The following is a 16,707-nucleotide window of genomic DNA, read 5'->3' on the forward strand; positions in this document are numbered from 1 at the left end:
TTGTTATCATGGATTAAAATTATCCATCACCCTGCCTGCAGAGGGAGGTTCATCCACAGAGTCCATGGGGGGACAAAAAGGCAGTTGTTGCCACAGTCTCGACCAGGATCTTTCTGAGACACATGGCCTAATAATATTAGCGAGGAGAGGGAAAATGCAGATGAACTGATGGCATTTTATTGGAAGAACCTACCGGACCAGGATATGGTTGTTGAGGGACAGTGAGGTGTTAATGAATACTTCTAGGTGAGGTGATTTAAATCCAGCCTCTAGGTATTATGGTGACTGAAAGCCTTTTCTTCCTTGTTAGATTGTAAGGTCCTTGAGCATAATGACCATGCCTTGCTAATCTTTCATGCAGAAGATAGTTCAAAAAGTGTCTGTTGAATTTAACGAATGAGCATTTAATTTCTCAGAATAATTTTGATGGAGAAATGGTCTTCTGATAACTTTCTTTGAACCAGGTGCCCTGAGCATCACAGTCCTTCGCCCTTTCCGGGAAGCATCACCATGGCTAATGAAGAAGGAATTGAAAACAGTAGTTCCTCCTAATCTCCAGTCAAGGTCATGGGAAACATTTCCCCCAGTTGAGGTACACATTTTGTGCTGAAAAGTCACTTTATTTCATACACACCTATAAATGGACGTGAATATCAGACCTCCTTCCACGTATCCATATGTTTTCATCCTTACATAAATTGTTAATGGACTCAAGGAGTTTTATATTTGAATATCTAACATTTATAGAGGTGTCAGTAACATTTTATAGGAATATTCCTGGCTAACTAATTTCAGTTTTATTTCTTTCATCGCGTATTTCAGACTTGAACATCTTCCTATAGTATGCAAATATCCTTTCTGAGTAACCCAAGTTAATACCTCTCTTATCATGGAATGACTATGAATTATGCCATATGAAAATCTTCCTTCTTATCATTTCTTAGTTGTCAGTTTTAACTCATAATTCTAGGTCTTCCACCCTCCATCTTCCTTCATATATTAAAAATGCACAAACTGAGCACTTAAGAATAATATAAAAGATTACCCCTGGATTTGTAATTGTAGTGTAACATTGTAGTTATGTCCAATTAGAAAAGCCCCACCTCAAGCTGGGTAAAAGTAAAAGGAAACATCTTGTGCAAGAATCGTGAAGGCCCACATCTCAGAAGATTTGCCATTCTATACTACAAGCGATTTATGTACTATGTCCAATATATGGCCAAATGTTAAATTATTAAATCAACGACAACATGGACAATGAGATCAGAGAGAGATGCCAATGTCAAGTGAAGAGGACAATGCTTCCAAGTCATGATTTCTGCTACCCTAGTAAATCTCATAACCTCAAGAGCACAGACGATGACACTGAAGATAACAAAAACCTCCTACCCTACAGTTTAATTAGGTGACTGTAATCAACATGAAGAAATGGAGGTGAATTCTAGGCCCGATTCCACCACTTACTAATGTGACTTTGACAAGTCACACTGGATGTCCATTTCCATCTCTGAAAGTGAAGAGATCACACCATTGTAACCACCTGGCTCGCTAGGGCTGAATCCAAGTTGGAAGTAGTATGTGATGACAAAGGGTAGGGCATATCTAAGATTAATGAAGGGGCTTATTCTCTTCCCCTGAAATTCTGAGGTAATGAACTTCTACACCCGACAGGAGTGGCCCACCCCAGAAAGCCCCTGAATGGTTGTCACTGGCCAGGCCTTTTAAAATAAAGCATCTTAAAATCTTAGCTGTATACACATATGGGGTACAATGTGATGATTTGATATACAATGTGGAATGATTAAATCAAACTGATTAACATAACCATCACCTCACTTACTTGGTTTTTTTTTTTTTTTGTGGTAATAAAATAAATATTTACTTATTTTGTGGTAATAAAAAGGATAAATAAAAAATTAAAATGCATACTTATAAAAAAATAATCTGTTAACCATAAAATAAAAGTGCCAGTGAGGAAAAAAATCAATAATATATCTGAAATCAAAACATTTTGGCCCCAATGATTCTAATGAAAATAATCATATCCTAAATATTCCAGATAGTTAACTCAATTATTTACTGCTCTTGTGTACTCTTAACTGGTAATCAGGACATAAACTTCAATAGTTAAACTACAACTTTAGAGGAACATTTAGTTTATAGTTCATATATTTGAAGCATATTGTTCAAGCACATAATCACAAAAAATAAGACATTCAATTTGTTATGGAATGTTTAAATAAATAAAAATAAAATTTACTACAAAATAAAAATAAAATAAAATAAAGCACATCAGGCACACTTCAGGACATAGGTCAGCAAAGGACACCATTCCTTAGTTACTCTAAGGCAGACGTTTCTTCCCAAGAGATCCTGAGAAGATTCTGGAGGCATGCTGCTGGTACATGTGAGAATATTTAAAGAAAAGTCATATCTCAATGTGTTTACATTATTAATAATAACAATTTAATAAATTTAAAACCAATATTTAAATATTAGTTATAAATATAAATGGATTAAAAATTAAATTAAAAAAAAGACCAATAGCCCCCGCCAAAAAAACAGGAGAGAACCAGATTCAAAAAAATTCTAAACTCAGTACAAAACACACTGCCAGAGGCCTGACGCCTTTAAAATTCTAAAAACATTTTATTAAAATTTCACCCCTCCCCCAAATGCAACTCCATGGCTGCAGAGGTCTCTAAACAGACAAAACTGGCCCAGATGGACAATATGCATTCTAAAAAAAAGTACCTTTATAAAGTTAAAATATATATAATATTTAAACTTTGTTAAATAAAAGTATCCAAACCAAATAAAATATTTCCCTTTTTTCCTGTCACATTGGTATGACCAAAAATGTCTGTCTGCCTAATTAATAAACTTCTTAAATATTATCACTACTATAATTTATATACTAGCCTACAGGGTCTTCTCTGACATCCTACTCTTTGACTGTTTTTTACCATCCCATACTCTATTTATATTAAAAAACATACCTTAAAACAGTAAAAATAAAAAAACAAATCCACTTAACATAGTTAAAAAATACAAACATAACAAAAATGAATAATGTAATTATTTGCCTTTCCCTCATAAAATTTATAATTAAAACAATGAAATATAAAAACAAAACTAGCCTAAAACAAAATACTACTACTGTGTTAATCCTCACAAAGAAGACGTACAGTCTCCTCACCCAACTGCCTCTTAAACTTTCCTTTGTCTCTTATATTTTCATTTTCTTTGTCCTCTCATTTAGACAAAACCACTAAAAATAAAAAGCCCATAACATTGTTAGGGCTGATACCTGACATGTGCTTGATCAAGAATACGCTCAAAGCAATACGATATCCCATAACACCATAATAGCAGGGGACTTTAACGCTCCTCTTAGAGAGCTGGACAGATCCTTTAAACAGAAACTGAACAAAGATACAAGTGACTTAAAAGTGACCCTAGAACAACTATGCTTGATAAACATATATACAACACCCTATCCCAAAGCTAAAATATATACATTCTTCTCATTGGCCCATGGAACACTCTCCAAAATAGATCATATCCTAAGACACAAATCAAAAGAAAATTAATTTCAATTAAAAGAATTGAAATTTTACCTTGCATCTTCCCAGACCACAAGGCAATAAAAGTGGAGCTCAACTCCAAGAAAAATTGTCATCCCCACACAAAGGCATGGAAACTAAACCTTATGCTGAATGACAGTTGGGTCAAGGAAGAGATAAAAAAGGAAATCATTAACTTTCTTGAGCATAACAAGCTCAAGACACAAGCTACCAAAACCTGTGGGATCCTGCAAAAACAATACTAAGAGGGAAATTTATCTCATTAGATGCCTACATCCAAAAAACAGAAGGAGAGCACAGCAATAACCTAATGAATAATCTTAAAGAAATGGAGAAGGAAGAGCAATCCAATCCCAAACCTAGCAGAAGAAAAGAAATAACAAAATTAAATCAGAAATAAATGAAATTGAAAATAAAAGAATCATTCAGAAAATTAATAAAACAAAAAGTTCTTTGAAAAGAAAATAAAATTGATAAACTATATTGGCCTGATTGACCAGAAATAGAAAAGTAAAATTTTTAATAACTTCAATCATAAATGAAAAGGGGGAAATAACAATCAATACCACAGAGATACAAGAGATTAATTCTGACTAGTACCAAAAACTTCATGCCCAGAAATTTGACAATGCAAGAAAATGGACCAATACCTGGTATCACACAATCTTCCTAGACAAGTAAAGCAAAAAGACAACCTTCAGAATGGGAAAAGATATTTTCAGGGTATCAATCTGACAAAGGGTTGATAACTAGAATCTACAGAGAACTCAAACTAATCAACAGAAAAAGAGTAAACAATCCCATCTTCCCTCTGTGCAAGAGATATGAACAGAACCTTCTCTGAGGAAGACAAGTGAATGGCTAACAAACATTTGACAAGATGCTCATCATCCCTGATCATCAGAGAAATGCAAATCAAAACTACACTGAGATATCACCTAACCCCAGTGAGACTAGCCCACATCACAAAGTCTCAAAGCTGCAGATGCTGGTGTGGATGTGGAGAGAAAGGAACGCTTTTACCTTTCTGGTGGGACTGCAAACTAGTACAACCTTTTTGGAATGAAGTATAGAGAATCCTCAAAGAACTCAAATTAGTTCCCATTTGATCCTGCAATCCCATTACTAGGTATCCACCAAGAAGAAAAATAATCCTTTTATCATAAGGACATTTGCACTAGACTGTTTATCGCAGCTCAATTTACGATCACCAAAATGTGGAAACAGCCTAAATTCCCACCAATCCAGGAAAGTATTAACAAGCTGTTGTATATGTATACCCCTGGAATAAATACTATTCATCCATTAAAAAAGATGGAGACTTTACATCTTTGGTATTAACTTGGACAGAGGTGGAACACATTCTTCTTAGTAAAGCATCACAAGAATGGAGAAGCAAAAATCCAATGTCCTTAATTCTAATATGAAGGCAGTAAATGATCTAATATCAGGTAAAGGGTAGGAGAATGAGGGATCAGGGAGAGAGGAGGGGGATGGGGTTTCACCATGTAGGGCACACCTCTTGGGGGCGGGACACAATTACAAGAGGGACTTCACCTAACAACTGTAATCAGTGTAACCTAATTCCTTGTACCCTCAATGAATCCCAAATAATTTTTTAAAAATGAGTTTAAAGGCAGTCCAGATCTCTGGAATGATTTCTCTCTCAAAGAATCTTTCTAGGTCAAAATTAACATGGAACCAGAAAGTTAGAGACTGCTTAATTCCAAATGTCTTTGCTTCTTTGTGGGTATAAAGGAACCATCACGGACATCTGTCATGAGCCAGGCTGCTGCTACTTGACCTTAGCACCGCACTGCTCAGACTCCCTGAGATGCTCCCCAGTGGGACCCCTGCAACAGGGCCTTAGGATGCCCAGATTCTTGGTGACACACATAAGGATAAAAGCTGGGCCAGTTTCATTATCAGTTTTCTATATGTTTATAGAACATTTTAAGGTTTAGGAGCTTTTTTCTTCCCCCAAATTGTAGCCCTATCAAGTGTTTTCTGAAGAAGCTATCCACATAATAAGTATTGAATGAAAACAAACAAACAAAAATCTAATGTGAAAACATTCTCATTTTTATTTCTTTGGTGGTACTTCTGCTTTGTTTTGTTAATAGAAAAAAACTCCAGGACCTCCCTTTGGCACTCAGATTTGGAAGGGCCTCTGCATTGGGGCCAAGGAGCTAGTGAGCGCCCCGGCCCCCGTCCTTAAGGGCCCCAACGTGCTCCAGATGCGCCAGTTCATTCAGCATGAGGTCATAAACAGTGAGGTGAAACTGAGGCTGCAGGTTTCCCTGAAGGTAATGGAGTCCGGGTAACCTGACCCAAAGGAATCAGGAACAGAGCAATCGTTGCTCTTATTTCCTGAGGAACTTGAAATTATGTAATTCTACCAATATTTATCTAACTCAGCACAAGAATGTCAATCTTCCAGAGAGTTGAAAATTTTGAGAGGTAGAAAATACTTAATGGTTCCCATAAGGCATAGAAATTTTTTAGCATATGCAAAGGTGTAGAAATTAAAGAGTCCCCGAAGACTTTGAGAACATACAGAAGTTCTACACATAGTTGCTATACAGAGCCCTCCATGTTTCTCACTACATAGAAACCGGTTTAGTGGCTGCCTGAAAAAGATAAAATCATGCATTAACTTAATATTTGTCCATGAATGAAAAGGATTGTTGGCTTTGGAAGTGGTCTAGGAATTTGTAAATATATAGTTAATAATTGTGTGACCATATCTGTAACATCTCACTCTGGTTTGTTAAGTCCCTAAGAATAGGAATTGTATGTATTTTGGTTTTGGTTATATACCCAGTACCCAGCATAGAGCAGGGTATTATTATTTATGAAAATAGGTCAAACACTTATGGAAAAACTTAAGTATATTCTCTTGGAAGCAAAGGCATGGACTAGGCAAATTCCATTCACAGATAAAAATCATAAAAACTACACCAGAAAAAAAAAAAAAAACTATACCAGAAAGGATCCTAGAAATTATAACCCAACTCTGTCCATTTTATTGATGAAGACACTGAGCACAGAGTTAGTGGCAGGACCTCTCCAAGGTCCCCACATGGTCCTATCCTCTGGCCTCTACAGCTTTACTTTTTTACCTTTGAAGCCATTCCATACTAGCATATCTGCATATTAAACAGTCACAAACCAATGGTGGGGAGCGGGGTGGTCAGGGAAATGCATGAACAAACTGTCTTCTCCCCCTGACCTGTGACTGTTGGCTTTCCATGGTGCTGGATCTTGGTTGTGGGGCACTGTGACTTTACTTGTTCTTAATGTTTGAAATACTTCAAGTTGGTGTTAACTATTTTGGTGTATTTACCTTATTTCTGGTTTTAATTGTTTTATTTCATTCTGGCAATCTAGGATTATATAAACCATATTCTAAAGAAAGAAGATGAGCTACAGGAAATGACAGTTAAAGATTCCAGAACCGAGGAGGAGAGGGGCAATGCTGCCGACCTCCTCAAGCTGGTTATGGTGAGAAAGTGTTTTGTATTTCAGTGTTTTCACTATTGTTTCCACTTTAAATGCTTCATGACAAAATACCATAAGGAATGGCTGTTTCTGCTACTTCGACAAAGCATTCATTCCCTCCTCATAATTTCCAATGTCTGTGGAAATCTGTTTCTTTATATATTGAATTTTCCAAATAGCTTTAGGCTCTCTTCTTTGGTTCATAAGTAAGTTTAATGACCCTTAAATAAAATTTGTTATTCTCTTCAGAAAAGATTGATACTCATTGAAATGTTGGGAGAATTAATGAATGAAATAGGATGAAGAAAGAAGAGGAATTTCTACAACTTAAAACAATTGCTATTTTTAGAAACTTGTTAAGTGAAAGGAACGAATTGAAGAAATCAAACTTTATATTAGTATTAAGAAGCTAATTCATTTTGTAGTAATTTTTACAAAAGATCAATTTGGCCATATAAAGCATTGGCTTTATAATGCTTCTAAACAAACTGAGTTTTGCATATAATAATCATTATCAATAAGTAATTCTATCTTCATTTCAGTCTTTCCCTAAAATGGAGGAAACAACAAAAAGTCATGCTACTGAAGGTAATTAACATTTAATGTTTTTCTGTGTTATGTTTATAAATTTCAAGGGAATGATCTTAAATACACTTATTAGTCATTCTCTTATCTGATAACAAAGCAGCAAGTTCTGTTACTCTGTTCTCCTATGGGCCATGTTGTTTTGTAATGGTTTGTTCTGCCTTAGTTGTGGGATCTTTAAAAACCATTATTGTGGTGGAGCCTGTAGCTCAGTGGGTAAGGGCACCAGCCACATACACCGAGGTAGGCGGGTTTGAAACCGGCCCAAGCCTACCAAACAACAACAACTGCAGCAAAACAATAGCCAGGCACTGTGCCGGGCACCTGTAGTCCCAGCTACATGGGAGGCTGAGGCAAGAGAATCACTTAAGCCCAAGAGTTTGAGGTGGTTGTGAGCTGTGAAACCATAGCACTTTACCAGGGCAATATAGTGAGACTCTGTCTCAAAAAAAAAAAAAATTATTGCCTCTAATTCATCTTGAACTGTTATCTGTTGAATGAAAAACATTGATATTTGACTTTTATATTAACCTTAATGAAAGTTAAGACATAGGAAGGAAACAGTCAACAAACCAATAACCCCCCCCACACACACACACACATAAACACACAAACACACACAGAGCTTTGAGCAACTACACAGTTACCATGAAAAACCTGGCAGTGTCTCACCCTATGTGTAGCAGTTTACTCTTAGACCTCATTCATAGCATATTTATTTTGGAACATACACAGCCCCAGCAAACATGGGAATATGGTTTCATAGTTCACAGCAAACGTGCAGTACAGAATTTGGTTAGTTTTTGGTTTTGTTTTATTTTTTGTTATTTTCCATATGGCAGCCATCATAAAAGAGAAGCCATGGCTTCATGCAGCCCACAGATGCGATTCCTGTGTCCTCCAGTGTCTACATGTATAGTTGTTTTTGTGGCTGTTTGTCTAGATTTTTCCTCCCTTGAAGCATCAGCATCACTGGCGTTCAGCAGCTGTCCCTTTAGAATGACTATCAGAGAAGAAGCCATCACAAGCCCTGACATCTCTCTGTCCTCACACTCTTTTACCTGGGGGGCTCTTGTTGCCAGAGTTAAAATAAAAAAAAATACAAAAGCCTCAGTTAAATTTGAATTATAGATAAACAACAAATAATTTTTTAGTATAAGTATGCCACACTTTGGATGTCTGACCCCCTCCAAATCTCATGCAGAAATTTGATCCCCAGCCTTCGAGATGGGGCTTAATGGGGATGGGTTTCAGTCACAAGAGCGGATCCCTCAGGAGTGGCTTGGAACCTTCCTGGAGGCAGTACGTGGCTTTATTAGTTCTGTAAAAGCTAGTTGTTAAAAAGAGCCTGGGCCTCTCCTGCACCCCTTCCTCTGTGAGCTGCACACACCACTGCACTTCACCTTCCACCCTGGGGGGAAGCAGCCCGCCGCCCTGGCCAGACAGAAGTAGACACTAACATCACGGACAGTAGACACTTCTGTACAGCCTGCAGAAGTATGAGCCAAATAGACTTCTTTTCTTTATAAATTGCTCAGCCTCAGGTGTCCCTTTTTAGCAACACTAAACAGACTAAAAAACCAAAGTATATTGCAAATATAGCCTGGGGCTAACTTATACTAGAAAATTGCCTAGCTGAAATCCAGATTTAGGTAGGTGTTCTGTACTTTGTCTGGCAGTCCTACGCTATAACATTTGAATTTGTAACCTTTGGCACAAGGAAACAGGCACAATGTAGGTGAGCACAGAGGCTTCCCAAGAGTGAAGGGCAAACTGAATATACATTTTAGTTTTTTTTTTTTTAAGAATTTTATTTATTTACTTTTTGTTGTTGTTGTTGCAGTTTGGCTGGGGCCAGGTTCAAACCCACCACCCTTGGTATATGGGGTGAGCACCCTACTCACTGAGCCACAAGCAGATCCAAGAGGTGAACAGCCTCTTGCATAGTTCCTGACTATGCATTAATAATGGTGATCCTAAGTCAACATTTCCCTGAAACATCTCCTACAATATTAGTCTAAGAGAAAGTTCCACCAAAAATAAGTTTTTTGCTAAAATAAGTTTGGATAATGCAACATTTTATTCTCTTAGAATCAAAACATACACTAACTTATTAAGGATACAGAGAAATCCTAGAGTAATGAAACCCATCTTACCTGGCATAAATCTGTGTTTCTCAGGCCTGTAACCATGGAACATGGAAGCCTCTTTCTTTTTGTAATCTGCTGTCATCACACTGAGACCATGTTCTGTGAACGGACTCTGAGCATCACCGCCCAAATTATCAATCATCATCTTATATTCATGTCCTTAATGTTCACAAAGCAGATAAAATATTTTTAAAAATAATTTTAATATGATGGTTAATAATTTTAATATGATGGTTAAGTTAAGACTTACTGCTTTACATAAAAAAAAAGAAATGCATTTAAGTGGAAAATTTCTTCCCCTAGGGACATGGGATACACAAGTATCACTGCATTTCACATCTTGATTATAAAGTGTGTGTTTTCTAGAAGGGTAGTCTGATTCATTGTTATATTAGAACTTGGTCATGCAAATCCTAGTAAACACTTGATAGAGTAAATATAGGCTCTTACAAAGTATCTTGAATAATTGGGTATTTACTGTGTGTTGTGCTATAAGAAGTGGGGATAAAAGTTAAATGAATCTGTTTTCAAAGTTGCAGAGCACCTAATTGATGTATTCAAGCAATCTTTGTCTGCTACTCAAAAATGTGCACCAGACACACTTGGTAAAGATTTATTTATAAATAAATGGAGGTAAGCAAATTCATGAATATATTCTAATTAGTATTAGGCATACCGTGATTGAGTAAATAGATACAGGTATCATAACTTTAGGTGATATCAATGAATTCACATCCCCATACTGTTAGCAATCCTTTATTTTTCTTTTATTGTGAGCTGAGATCATGTCTCATTTTCATATCTTCCTTTCTTTCACATAGGATCACAGAATCTATGAAGCACTGGAAAGAAAAGATAGACCAAAAGAGGTAATTGGACCCTGAAATACACGTCAGCATGTGAAAAGGGCCAGAGTCATAGCATCTCAGAGTAGGACAAGCTGAAAGGTTCCACCATCTGGGCTCTCCAGCTGTTGTTCCACTCTCTTTTCTAGCATTTATGCCACGAGGTCATTCAGCTTCTGTGTGGTGATGTCACTATCTCATAAGGAAGTCCATTTGACAATTAAATAGGTCCTCTTCCCGATCTGAGCAAGGAAGCTCTCAATGTCCTCTGTGCTTCTGATAATTCCAGTACACTAACAAGTATTCTGAAATTTAATGCAGATCATGGACATAAATTTCCAAGGATTCTTATCACTCACATGAGGAATGTACACTAAGTATTATGTGGTTTGATTTTTTTTCAGTCCTAGTTGGGAGTTTCTACTCCAGCTATCTCGTCATAAAGAAAGGAAGCCAGAGCCGGGCACGGTGGCTCACCCTTGTAACCCCAGCATTCTGGGAGACCAAGGTGGGTGGGTCGCCTGAGCTCAGGAGTTTGAGAGAAGCCTGAGCAAGAGTGAGACCTTCTTAGTCCCTAGTAAAAATAGAAAAACCAGCTGAGTGTTATGGCAAGCTGCTATAGTCCTGGATACCCAGGAGGCTGAGGCAAGAGGATCGCTTGAGCCCAAAAGTTTGAGGTTGCTGTGATCTGTGATGCTGCAGCACTCTACCCAGGGCAACAGAGTTAGATGAGTTAGACTCTGTCTGAAAAAACAAAAAAAGAGGGCAGTGCCTGTGGCTCAGTGGGTAGGGCACTGGCCCCATGTACTGAGGATAATGGGTTCGAATCCAGCCCCAGACAAACTGCAACAAAAAATAGTCAAGCAGGTTGTGGTTGCAACAAAAAATAGTCAAGCAGGTTGTGGTGGGCGCCTGTAGTCCCAGCTACTTAGGAGGCTGAGGCAAGAGAACTGCCTAAGCCCAGGAGTTGGAGGTTGCTGTGAGCTGTTGATGCCACAGCACTCTACCGAGGGCAGTAGAGTGAGACTCTGTCTCTAAAAATAAATAAATAAATAAATAAATAAATAAATGTAAGGAAGCCAGACATGTTTGTGAAGTAGTTAGTAGTACAAATAATACTGTCACACACATTTGCACGGCTCTTCAGAATGACTCCCAGATGAATATGCTTCTTCATAAAAATGTCAGGCTTATCTTGTGAAGTATGTTAGAAAAGTATTGGGGTAAAACTTTAAGCCTTACAGGTCACCTCACATATGCACAGTCAAACCAGAAGGGATACATTGTCTGCAAGGGAGGAAGATATCTTAAGTTTTATGTGGCAATGGGGTCTTCATAACAAGGACATGAAGACTCCAAGACTTGAATGAATATGAGTGTTTTGTGCCAGATTTGATGAAGAGTGAGAGTCATGGAGAAATATGATAGGGCAAAGGGTATATGGCCTAATGGTAATAAACGTGGAAATGTAGCAAGGCCTGTTTTTTCACATTCTTCTCTGTGTCCCTTATGTCTTCAGAGATAAGAATGCTTCTTTTCTGTGGGTGTAGCAAGGGCACCTCTCACATGAGGGTGTTATGACCTGCTTCAGGGGAAAATGAGAAATTCCTTCCCAGGTTTTTTGATCCGCTTCAGAAAGGGCAGTCAGAGATGGGAGAAACATTTCAGCCCATGCTGCTTCTCCAATTCCTTTAGCTTAAAATACTTAACATGCCAAGGTGCCATCTTTTGAGGTGGCATGTCCTGAAGCCCATCAGCCTCATAAAACATCCCTAAAAGCACATGCAAGAGACTAGTGACAATGATTGCCTGTGGCTAAGGATACTGAGGGGTCGGGGCAGGGTGAGGTAGAGACTTCCTTTTTATTATGTACTCTTGAATACCTTTGCAATTGTGCATGCATGCATATGTTATCTATGCAAAAATTTTAAATTTTTGAAGTATTAACAATTTAAAATGTTATAGTAACTGATAGATAGGTAATAGAAAGCCAGTGGAAAGAAAAAAAAATTTTCAAGACAAATTCTCACTTTGTCACCCTGGGTAAAGTACTATGGTGTCATAGCTCACAGCAACCTCAAACTCTTGGGTTCGAGTGATCTTCATACCTCAGGCTCCCTAGTAGCTGGGACCACAGGCACCTACTACAAGGCCCATCTAGCTTTTCTATTTTTAGTAGAGATGAGGGTCTCACTCTTGCTCAGACTGATCTCAAACTCCTGAGCTCCAGCAGGAGCTCCCCCACCTTGGCCTTCCAAAGTGCTAGGAGTACAGACATGAGCCACTACACCTAGTTCAGTAAAAAAAATTTAAAGAAGGAAGTAAAACACATAATTAGATATGTGTTTCAGAAAAAGTATTGGCAATATGGAGAATGGATTGGGTAAAGGAAGGAGTAAGCTTTAAGGAAATAGGAGCTGGTCAGCAAATGTCAGATGTTATATAACAATTAGAAATGGGAGGGTGTCAGCCCCATATACTGAGGGTGGCAGGTTCAAACCCGGCCCCGGCCAAACTGCAACCAAAAATAAATAGCCGAGTGTTGTGGTGGGCACCTGTAGTTCCAGTTATTCAGGACGCTGAGGTAAGAGAATAGCCTATGCCCAAGAGCTGGAGGTTGCTGTGAGCTGTGATGCCACAGCACTCTACCAAGGGTGACAAAGTAAAACTCTGTCTCTACAAAAAAAAAAAAAATTAGAATTGGGAATGAAAAAAGAATTTGGGTTTATCTGTTAGAAGGTTGATTAATTTCTTTTGAAAGAATAGTTTTAAGTGAGTGGTGCACAGTAGTCAGACTGCCATAGATTGATGAATGAACTCAGTGAAGCAGTAGAGATACACATTTTTAATGGAAAATGAAAGTTTAAATAAGACGACATTTTGATCATGCCTGTCTGGTTTTTCCAGACAATCCATCTAATATAGGAGCATTGGTCCCATATCCAGAGTCTATTGCCGTTTGATTACTTACAGACCATATGATTCTGGCTGCTTGTTTCACTTTAGTAACATTTATTATAGGAATTAAGTTGGCTTGTCTATAAAACATGAAGATGATTAGACTACCACATAGCTTAGAGCTGAAGCACAAGCAAATGAAATTTTTACATGTTCTGTCTTCTTTTGCATCATTACGGCAATATCAACCAGGAAGGAAATCGAGACAACAAAAAAGTATCTAATGGATATGAGGAACCATGTAATACCACCCTATTTCAAATCTGACGTGAGCAAGGTATTTCAGTCTCAGGTAATTGAATATAATTAACAATAATTGAATAAAAGTCTTTATAAAAACTGATGTATTACATAGGTTATTAAGGAATCTCTCTTTCCTGATGTCGTTTAATTTTTTCTTGCAATGACCTGACTACTAATGAACTGTACGCTTCAAGTACATATTCTTACAAGCATGTGATAGTGAAGAGCAATTTCAACTTTTGCACCTAAGTCGACATTCTCTGCTGATGTGTTACTGTCATTCCCCCCTCCCCCGCCTTGCAAACTCACTGTTAATTACCCTCTCCCATCTATTTTAAGCTGGTTTTTGAGTTGATTCCTTCTGATCTATGATTAGCCTCTGCTGAACCCCATTTTGAAGTCTTTATTCCATTAAGAGAATGCTCCTTAACTCCTCTGTATGAGCCTACCCGTAGGACCATAGCCCTGACCTTCCCCTCAGTGGCTGTAAATTCATTGAAATCCAGGAGGGGAATGTGAATATTTTCATGTGTTCAAAACTCCTTGAATTTCTACAAAAATTCCAGATGGTATTACTAACCAGAGGCTGCCTGAGAAGAAATTAACTGGAAATTATAACTAATTAACAAAAGCTAGAATTGAGTTAATTGGTCTCTTGGAGAAGCTTTCATTTGTAAACTATATTATCAGAGCCTTAGAAAATATGCTTTCCTCATTACTCATAAACTTACATTTGTGACAGCTGACTTTCAGCCACATGTCAGCCCAAAATAAGTTCCTTATTTTTTCCTTTAAGGGTAATTATCTGGATAGCCTTTCCAGAAAACTGCCTCCTTTTGCAAAGGAAGATGGAGACGCCGACAAAACAACTGTTGGAGATAAATATGATCTTCCCCCAGGTGAGGTGTTAATGTGGCATTTGTTCCTGTTAAATTCCCTTCACTGAATGATACTAACAGTGGCCTCTTAGGATAGTTATGTTTCTATCCCCTTTTGTCTCAGTAATAGCTGATGACATAACCTGCTGTAACCTGTGTATGTGTATCACAGATTTGGCTGAGTTATATTGAGGAGGCCAAGGTGTAAGTAACACTTAGTTTTCTTGATATCTACTTAAATGTTCCCTGAAATCATGTAAAAGACCTGACTAATTTAAAAAACAAGGGAGTAATAAAAGGTTGTTGAGAAAAAGTTATTTACACGGTCTCAAAATACCAAGCCACTTTTACTTATTAATTATAAAGAAGAAAATGTATTTTTACAAAGGAGATATATAATGTTTTTGCCTTCACTAGGTAATCAAACTTCTACCAATAGCGAGACCACCTGACATTAGGTGCTCTCTAGTGTAAAGCCACATAAAGTGAATAGCACCTAGATAGAATTTCAGCCAAAATCCCACCTGAACCTAATCAAGAGGAAACAATCAGCACTCCATGGGTCAGGGTGGGAGGATCCCTCAAACTCAGGAGTTCGAGAGCAGCCTGAGCAAGAATGAGACCCCATATCTACACATGGAAAAATTAGCTGAGTGTGATAACACGTGACTGTAGTCCCACCTACTCAGGAGGCTGAGGTAGGAGGATCCTTGAGCCCAGGAGTTTGAGGTTGCTGTGAGCTAGGCCAACAACAGGGTACCCTAGACTGGGAGAATAGAGTAAGACTCCATCTCAAAAAAACTACTTAGTAAAGTTATCTCAAGAATGGAGGAAAAAGTATCCAGTGTACTCAGTACTGTTATGAAACCAATTTACAATCACTCACACTTTCATATGAAGAATAGATCACAACTATGGCCCAGAATGAAGGGGCAGGGGGTGGGAGGGGATGGGGGAGGTCAGATGGAGAGAGGGTGAATGATGGGTTCACACCTATGGTGCATATTGCAAGGGTATATGTCGGATCTGTTAAGTATAGAGTATAAATGTCTTAACGCAAGAATTAAGTAAATGAGGTAAGGGATATATTAACCAGTACAATGTAAGCATTCCAAATTGTATATGAAATCAGCACATTTTACCCCATAAATGCATTAATGTATACATGCTCTACCTCTTTATGATTTAATTTAAAAAAATAAGAAAGGAAGGGAGGGAGAGAGTGAGGAAGGAAGGAAGAAGGGAGGGAAGGAAGGAAGGAAAAGAAACAATCATAGAAATGTCTGTCTACCAAAATATAGCCATTCTATAAGACATCGGGCCTGGTCTCTTCAAAAAAAGTCAGTATCTTTAACACAGAAAAAGATGGGGTGATTACTCTAGATTTAAAGTGACATAAAAACTAACATAAATTTTTATTGGATCTTGGACTGAGGAAAAAACAGCTATAAAATATTTTTTGAAAGTGTACAAGTTTGGGTATATTTTAGAGGATACTATGAAATTGCTGTTAATTTCTTGGGTATAATGATGTGAATATGTAGAAGAATGTCTTTGTTTTTAGAAGATTTATACTGAAAAATTTAGGGATGAATTGAAATTCAGTGCTTCTCTTTAATAAATTGAATAGTAAAAATATTCAAACAGAGGAATTTTCTACTGTTCAATGTAATATCATATATTCAGCTACCTATAATGAGCACAGCCAGTGAAAACCTCTTAATCCGGCAAAGCAGAGATTAGGGCCGAGGTCAGTGTCTTTTAAATGTGATGGAGAGAAATCAGGGATGGGAAATTGATGGTCTTGTGCTGCCATTCAAACCTCCTGCACCCTGGACAGACAGTATTCCTCAAGCTCAGCCTCTTTTCAGCTCAACACTCCAGGCAGCCACAATTTCCAAACAGTTTTTCAAAGCATACAAGTTGAGTTGTATTTGCCTTCCCCATCCTACATATAGTT

The 16,707-nt window shown here is 37.7% G+C and overlaps 1 protein-coding gene across 1 annotated transcript in view; it reads left to right on the top strand.

The window, feature by feature from the left end:
- SPAG17 (sperm associated antigen 17) overlaps window positions 1-16,707 on the top strand; it is a 248,348-nt gene that overhangs the window by 216,063 nt on the left and 15,578 nt on the right. The window contains exons 35-42 of the mRNA XM_012807634.1: window positions 465-592; window positions 5,711-5,893; window positions 6,978-7,091; window positions 7,631-7,676; window positions 10,357-10,456; window positions 10,645-10,692; window positions 13,819-13,918; window positions 14,666-14,768. Of these exons, the coding sequence (XP_012663088.1) occupies window positions 465-592; window positions 5,711-5,893; window positions 6,978-7,091; window positions 7,631-7,676; window positions 10,357-10,456; window positions 10,645-10,692; window positions 13,819-13,918; window positions 14,666-14,768 (822 nt within the window). The remainder of the gene's footprint in view (window positions 1-464; window positions 593-5,710; window positions 5,894-6,977; window positions 7,092-7,630; window positions 7,677-10,356; window positions 10,457-10,644; window positions 10,693-13,818; window positions 13,919-14,665; window positions 14,769-16,707) is intronic.

This window comes from Otolemur garnettii, unplaced genomic scaffold, assembly GCF_000181295.1.
Source record: "Otolemur garnettii isolate 467f Iridium unplaced genomic scaffold, OtoGar3 scaffold00073, whole genome shotgun sequence".
Lineage (NCBI taxonomy): Eukaryota > Metazoa > Chordata > Mammalia > Primates > Galagidae > Otolemur > Otolemur garnettii.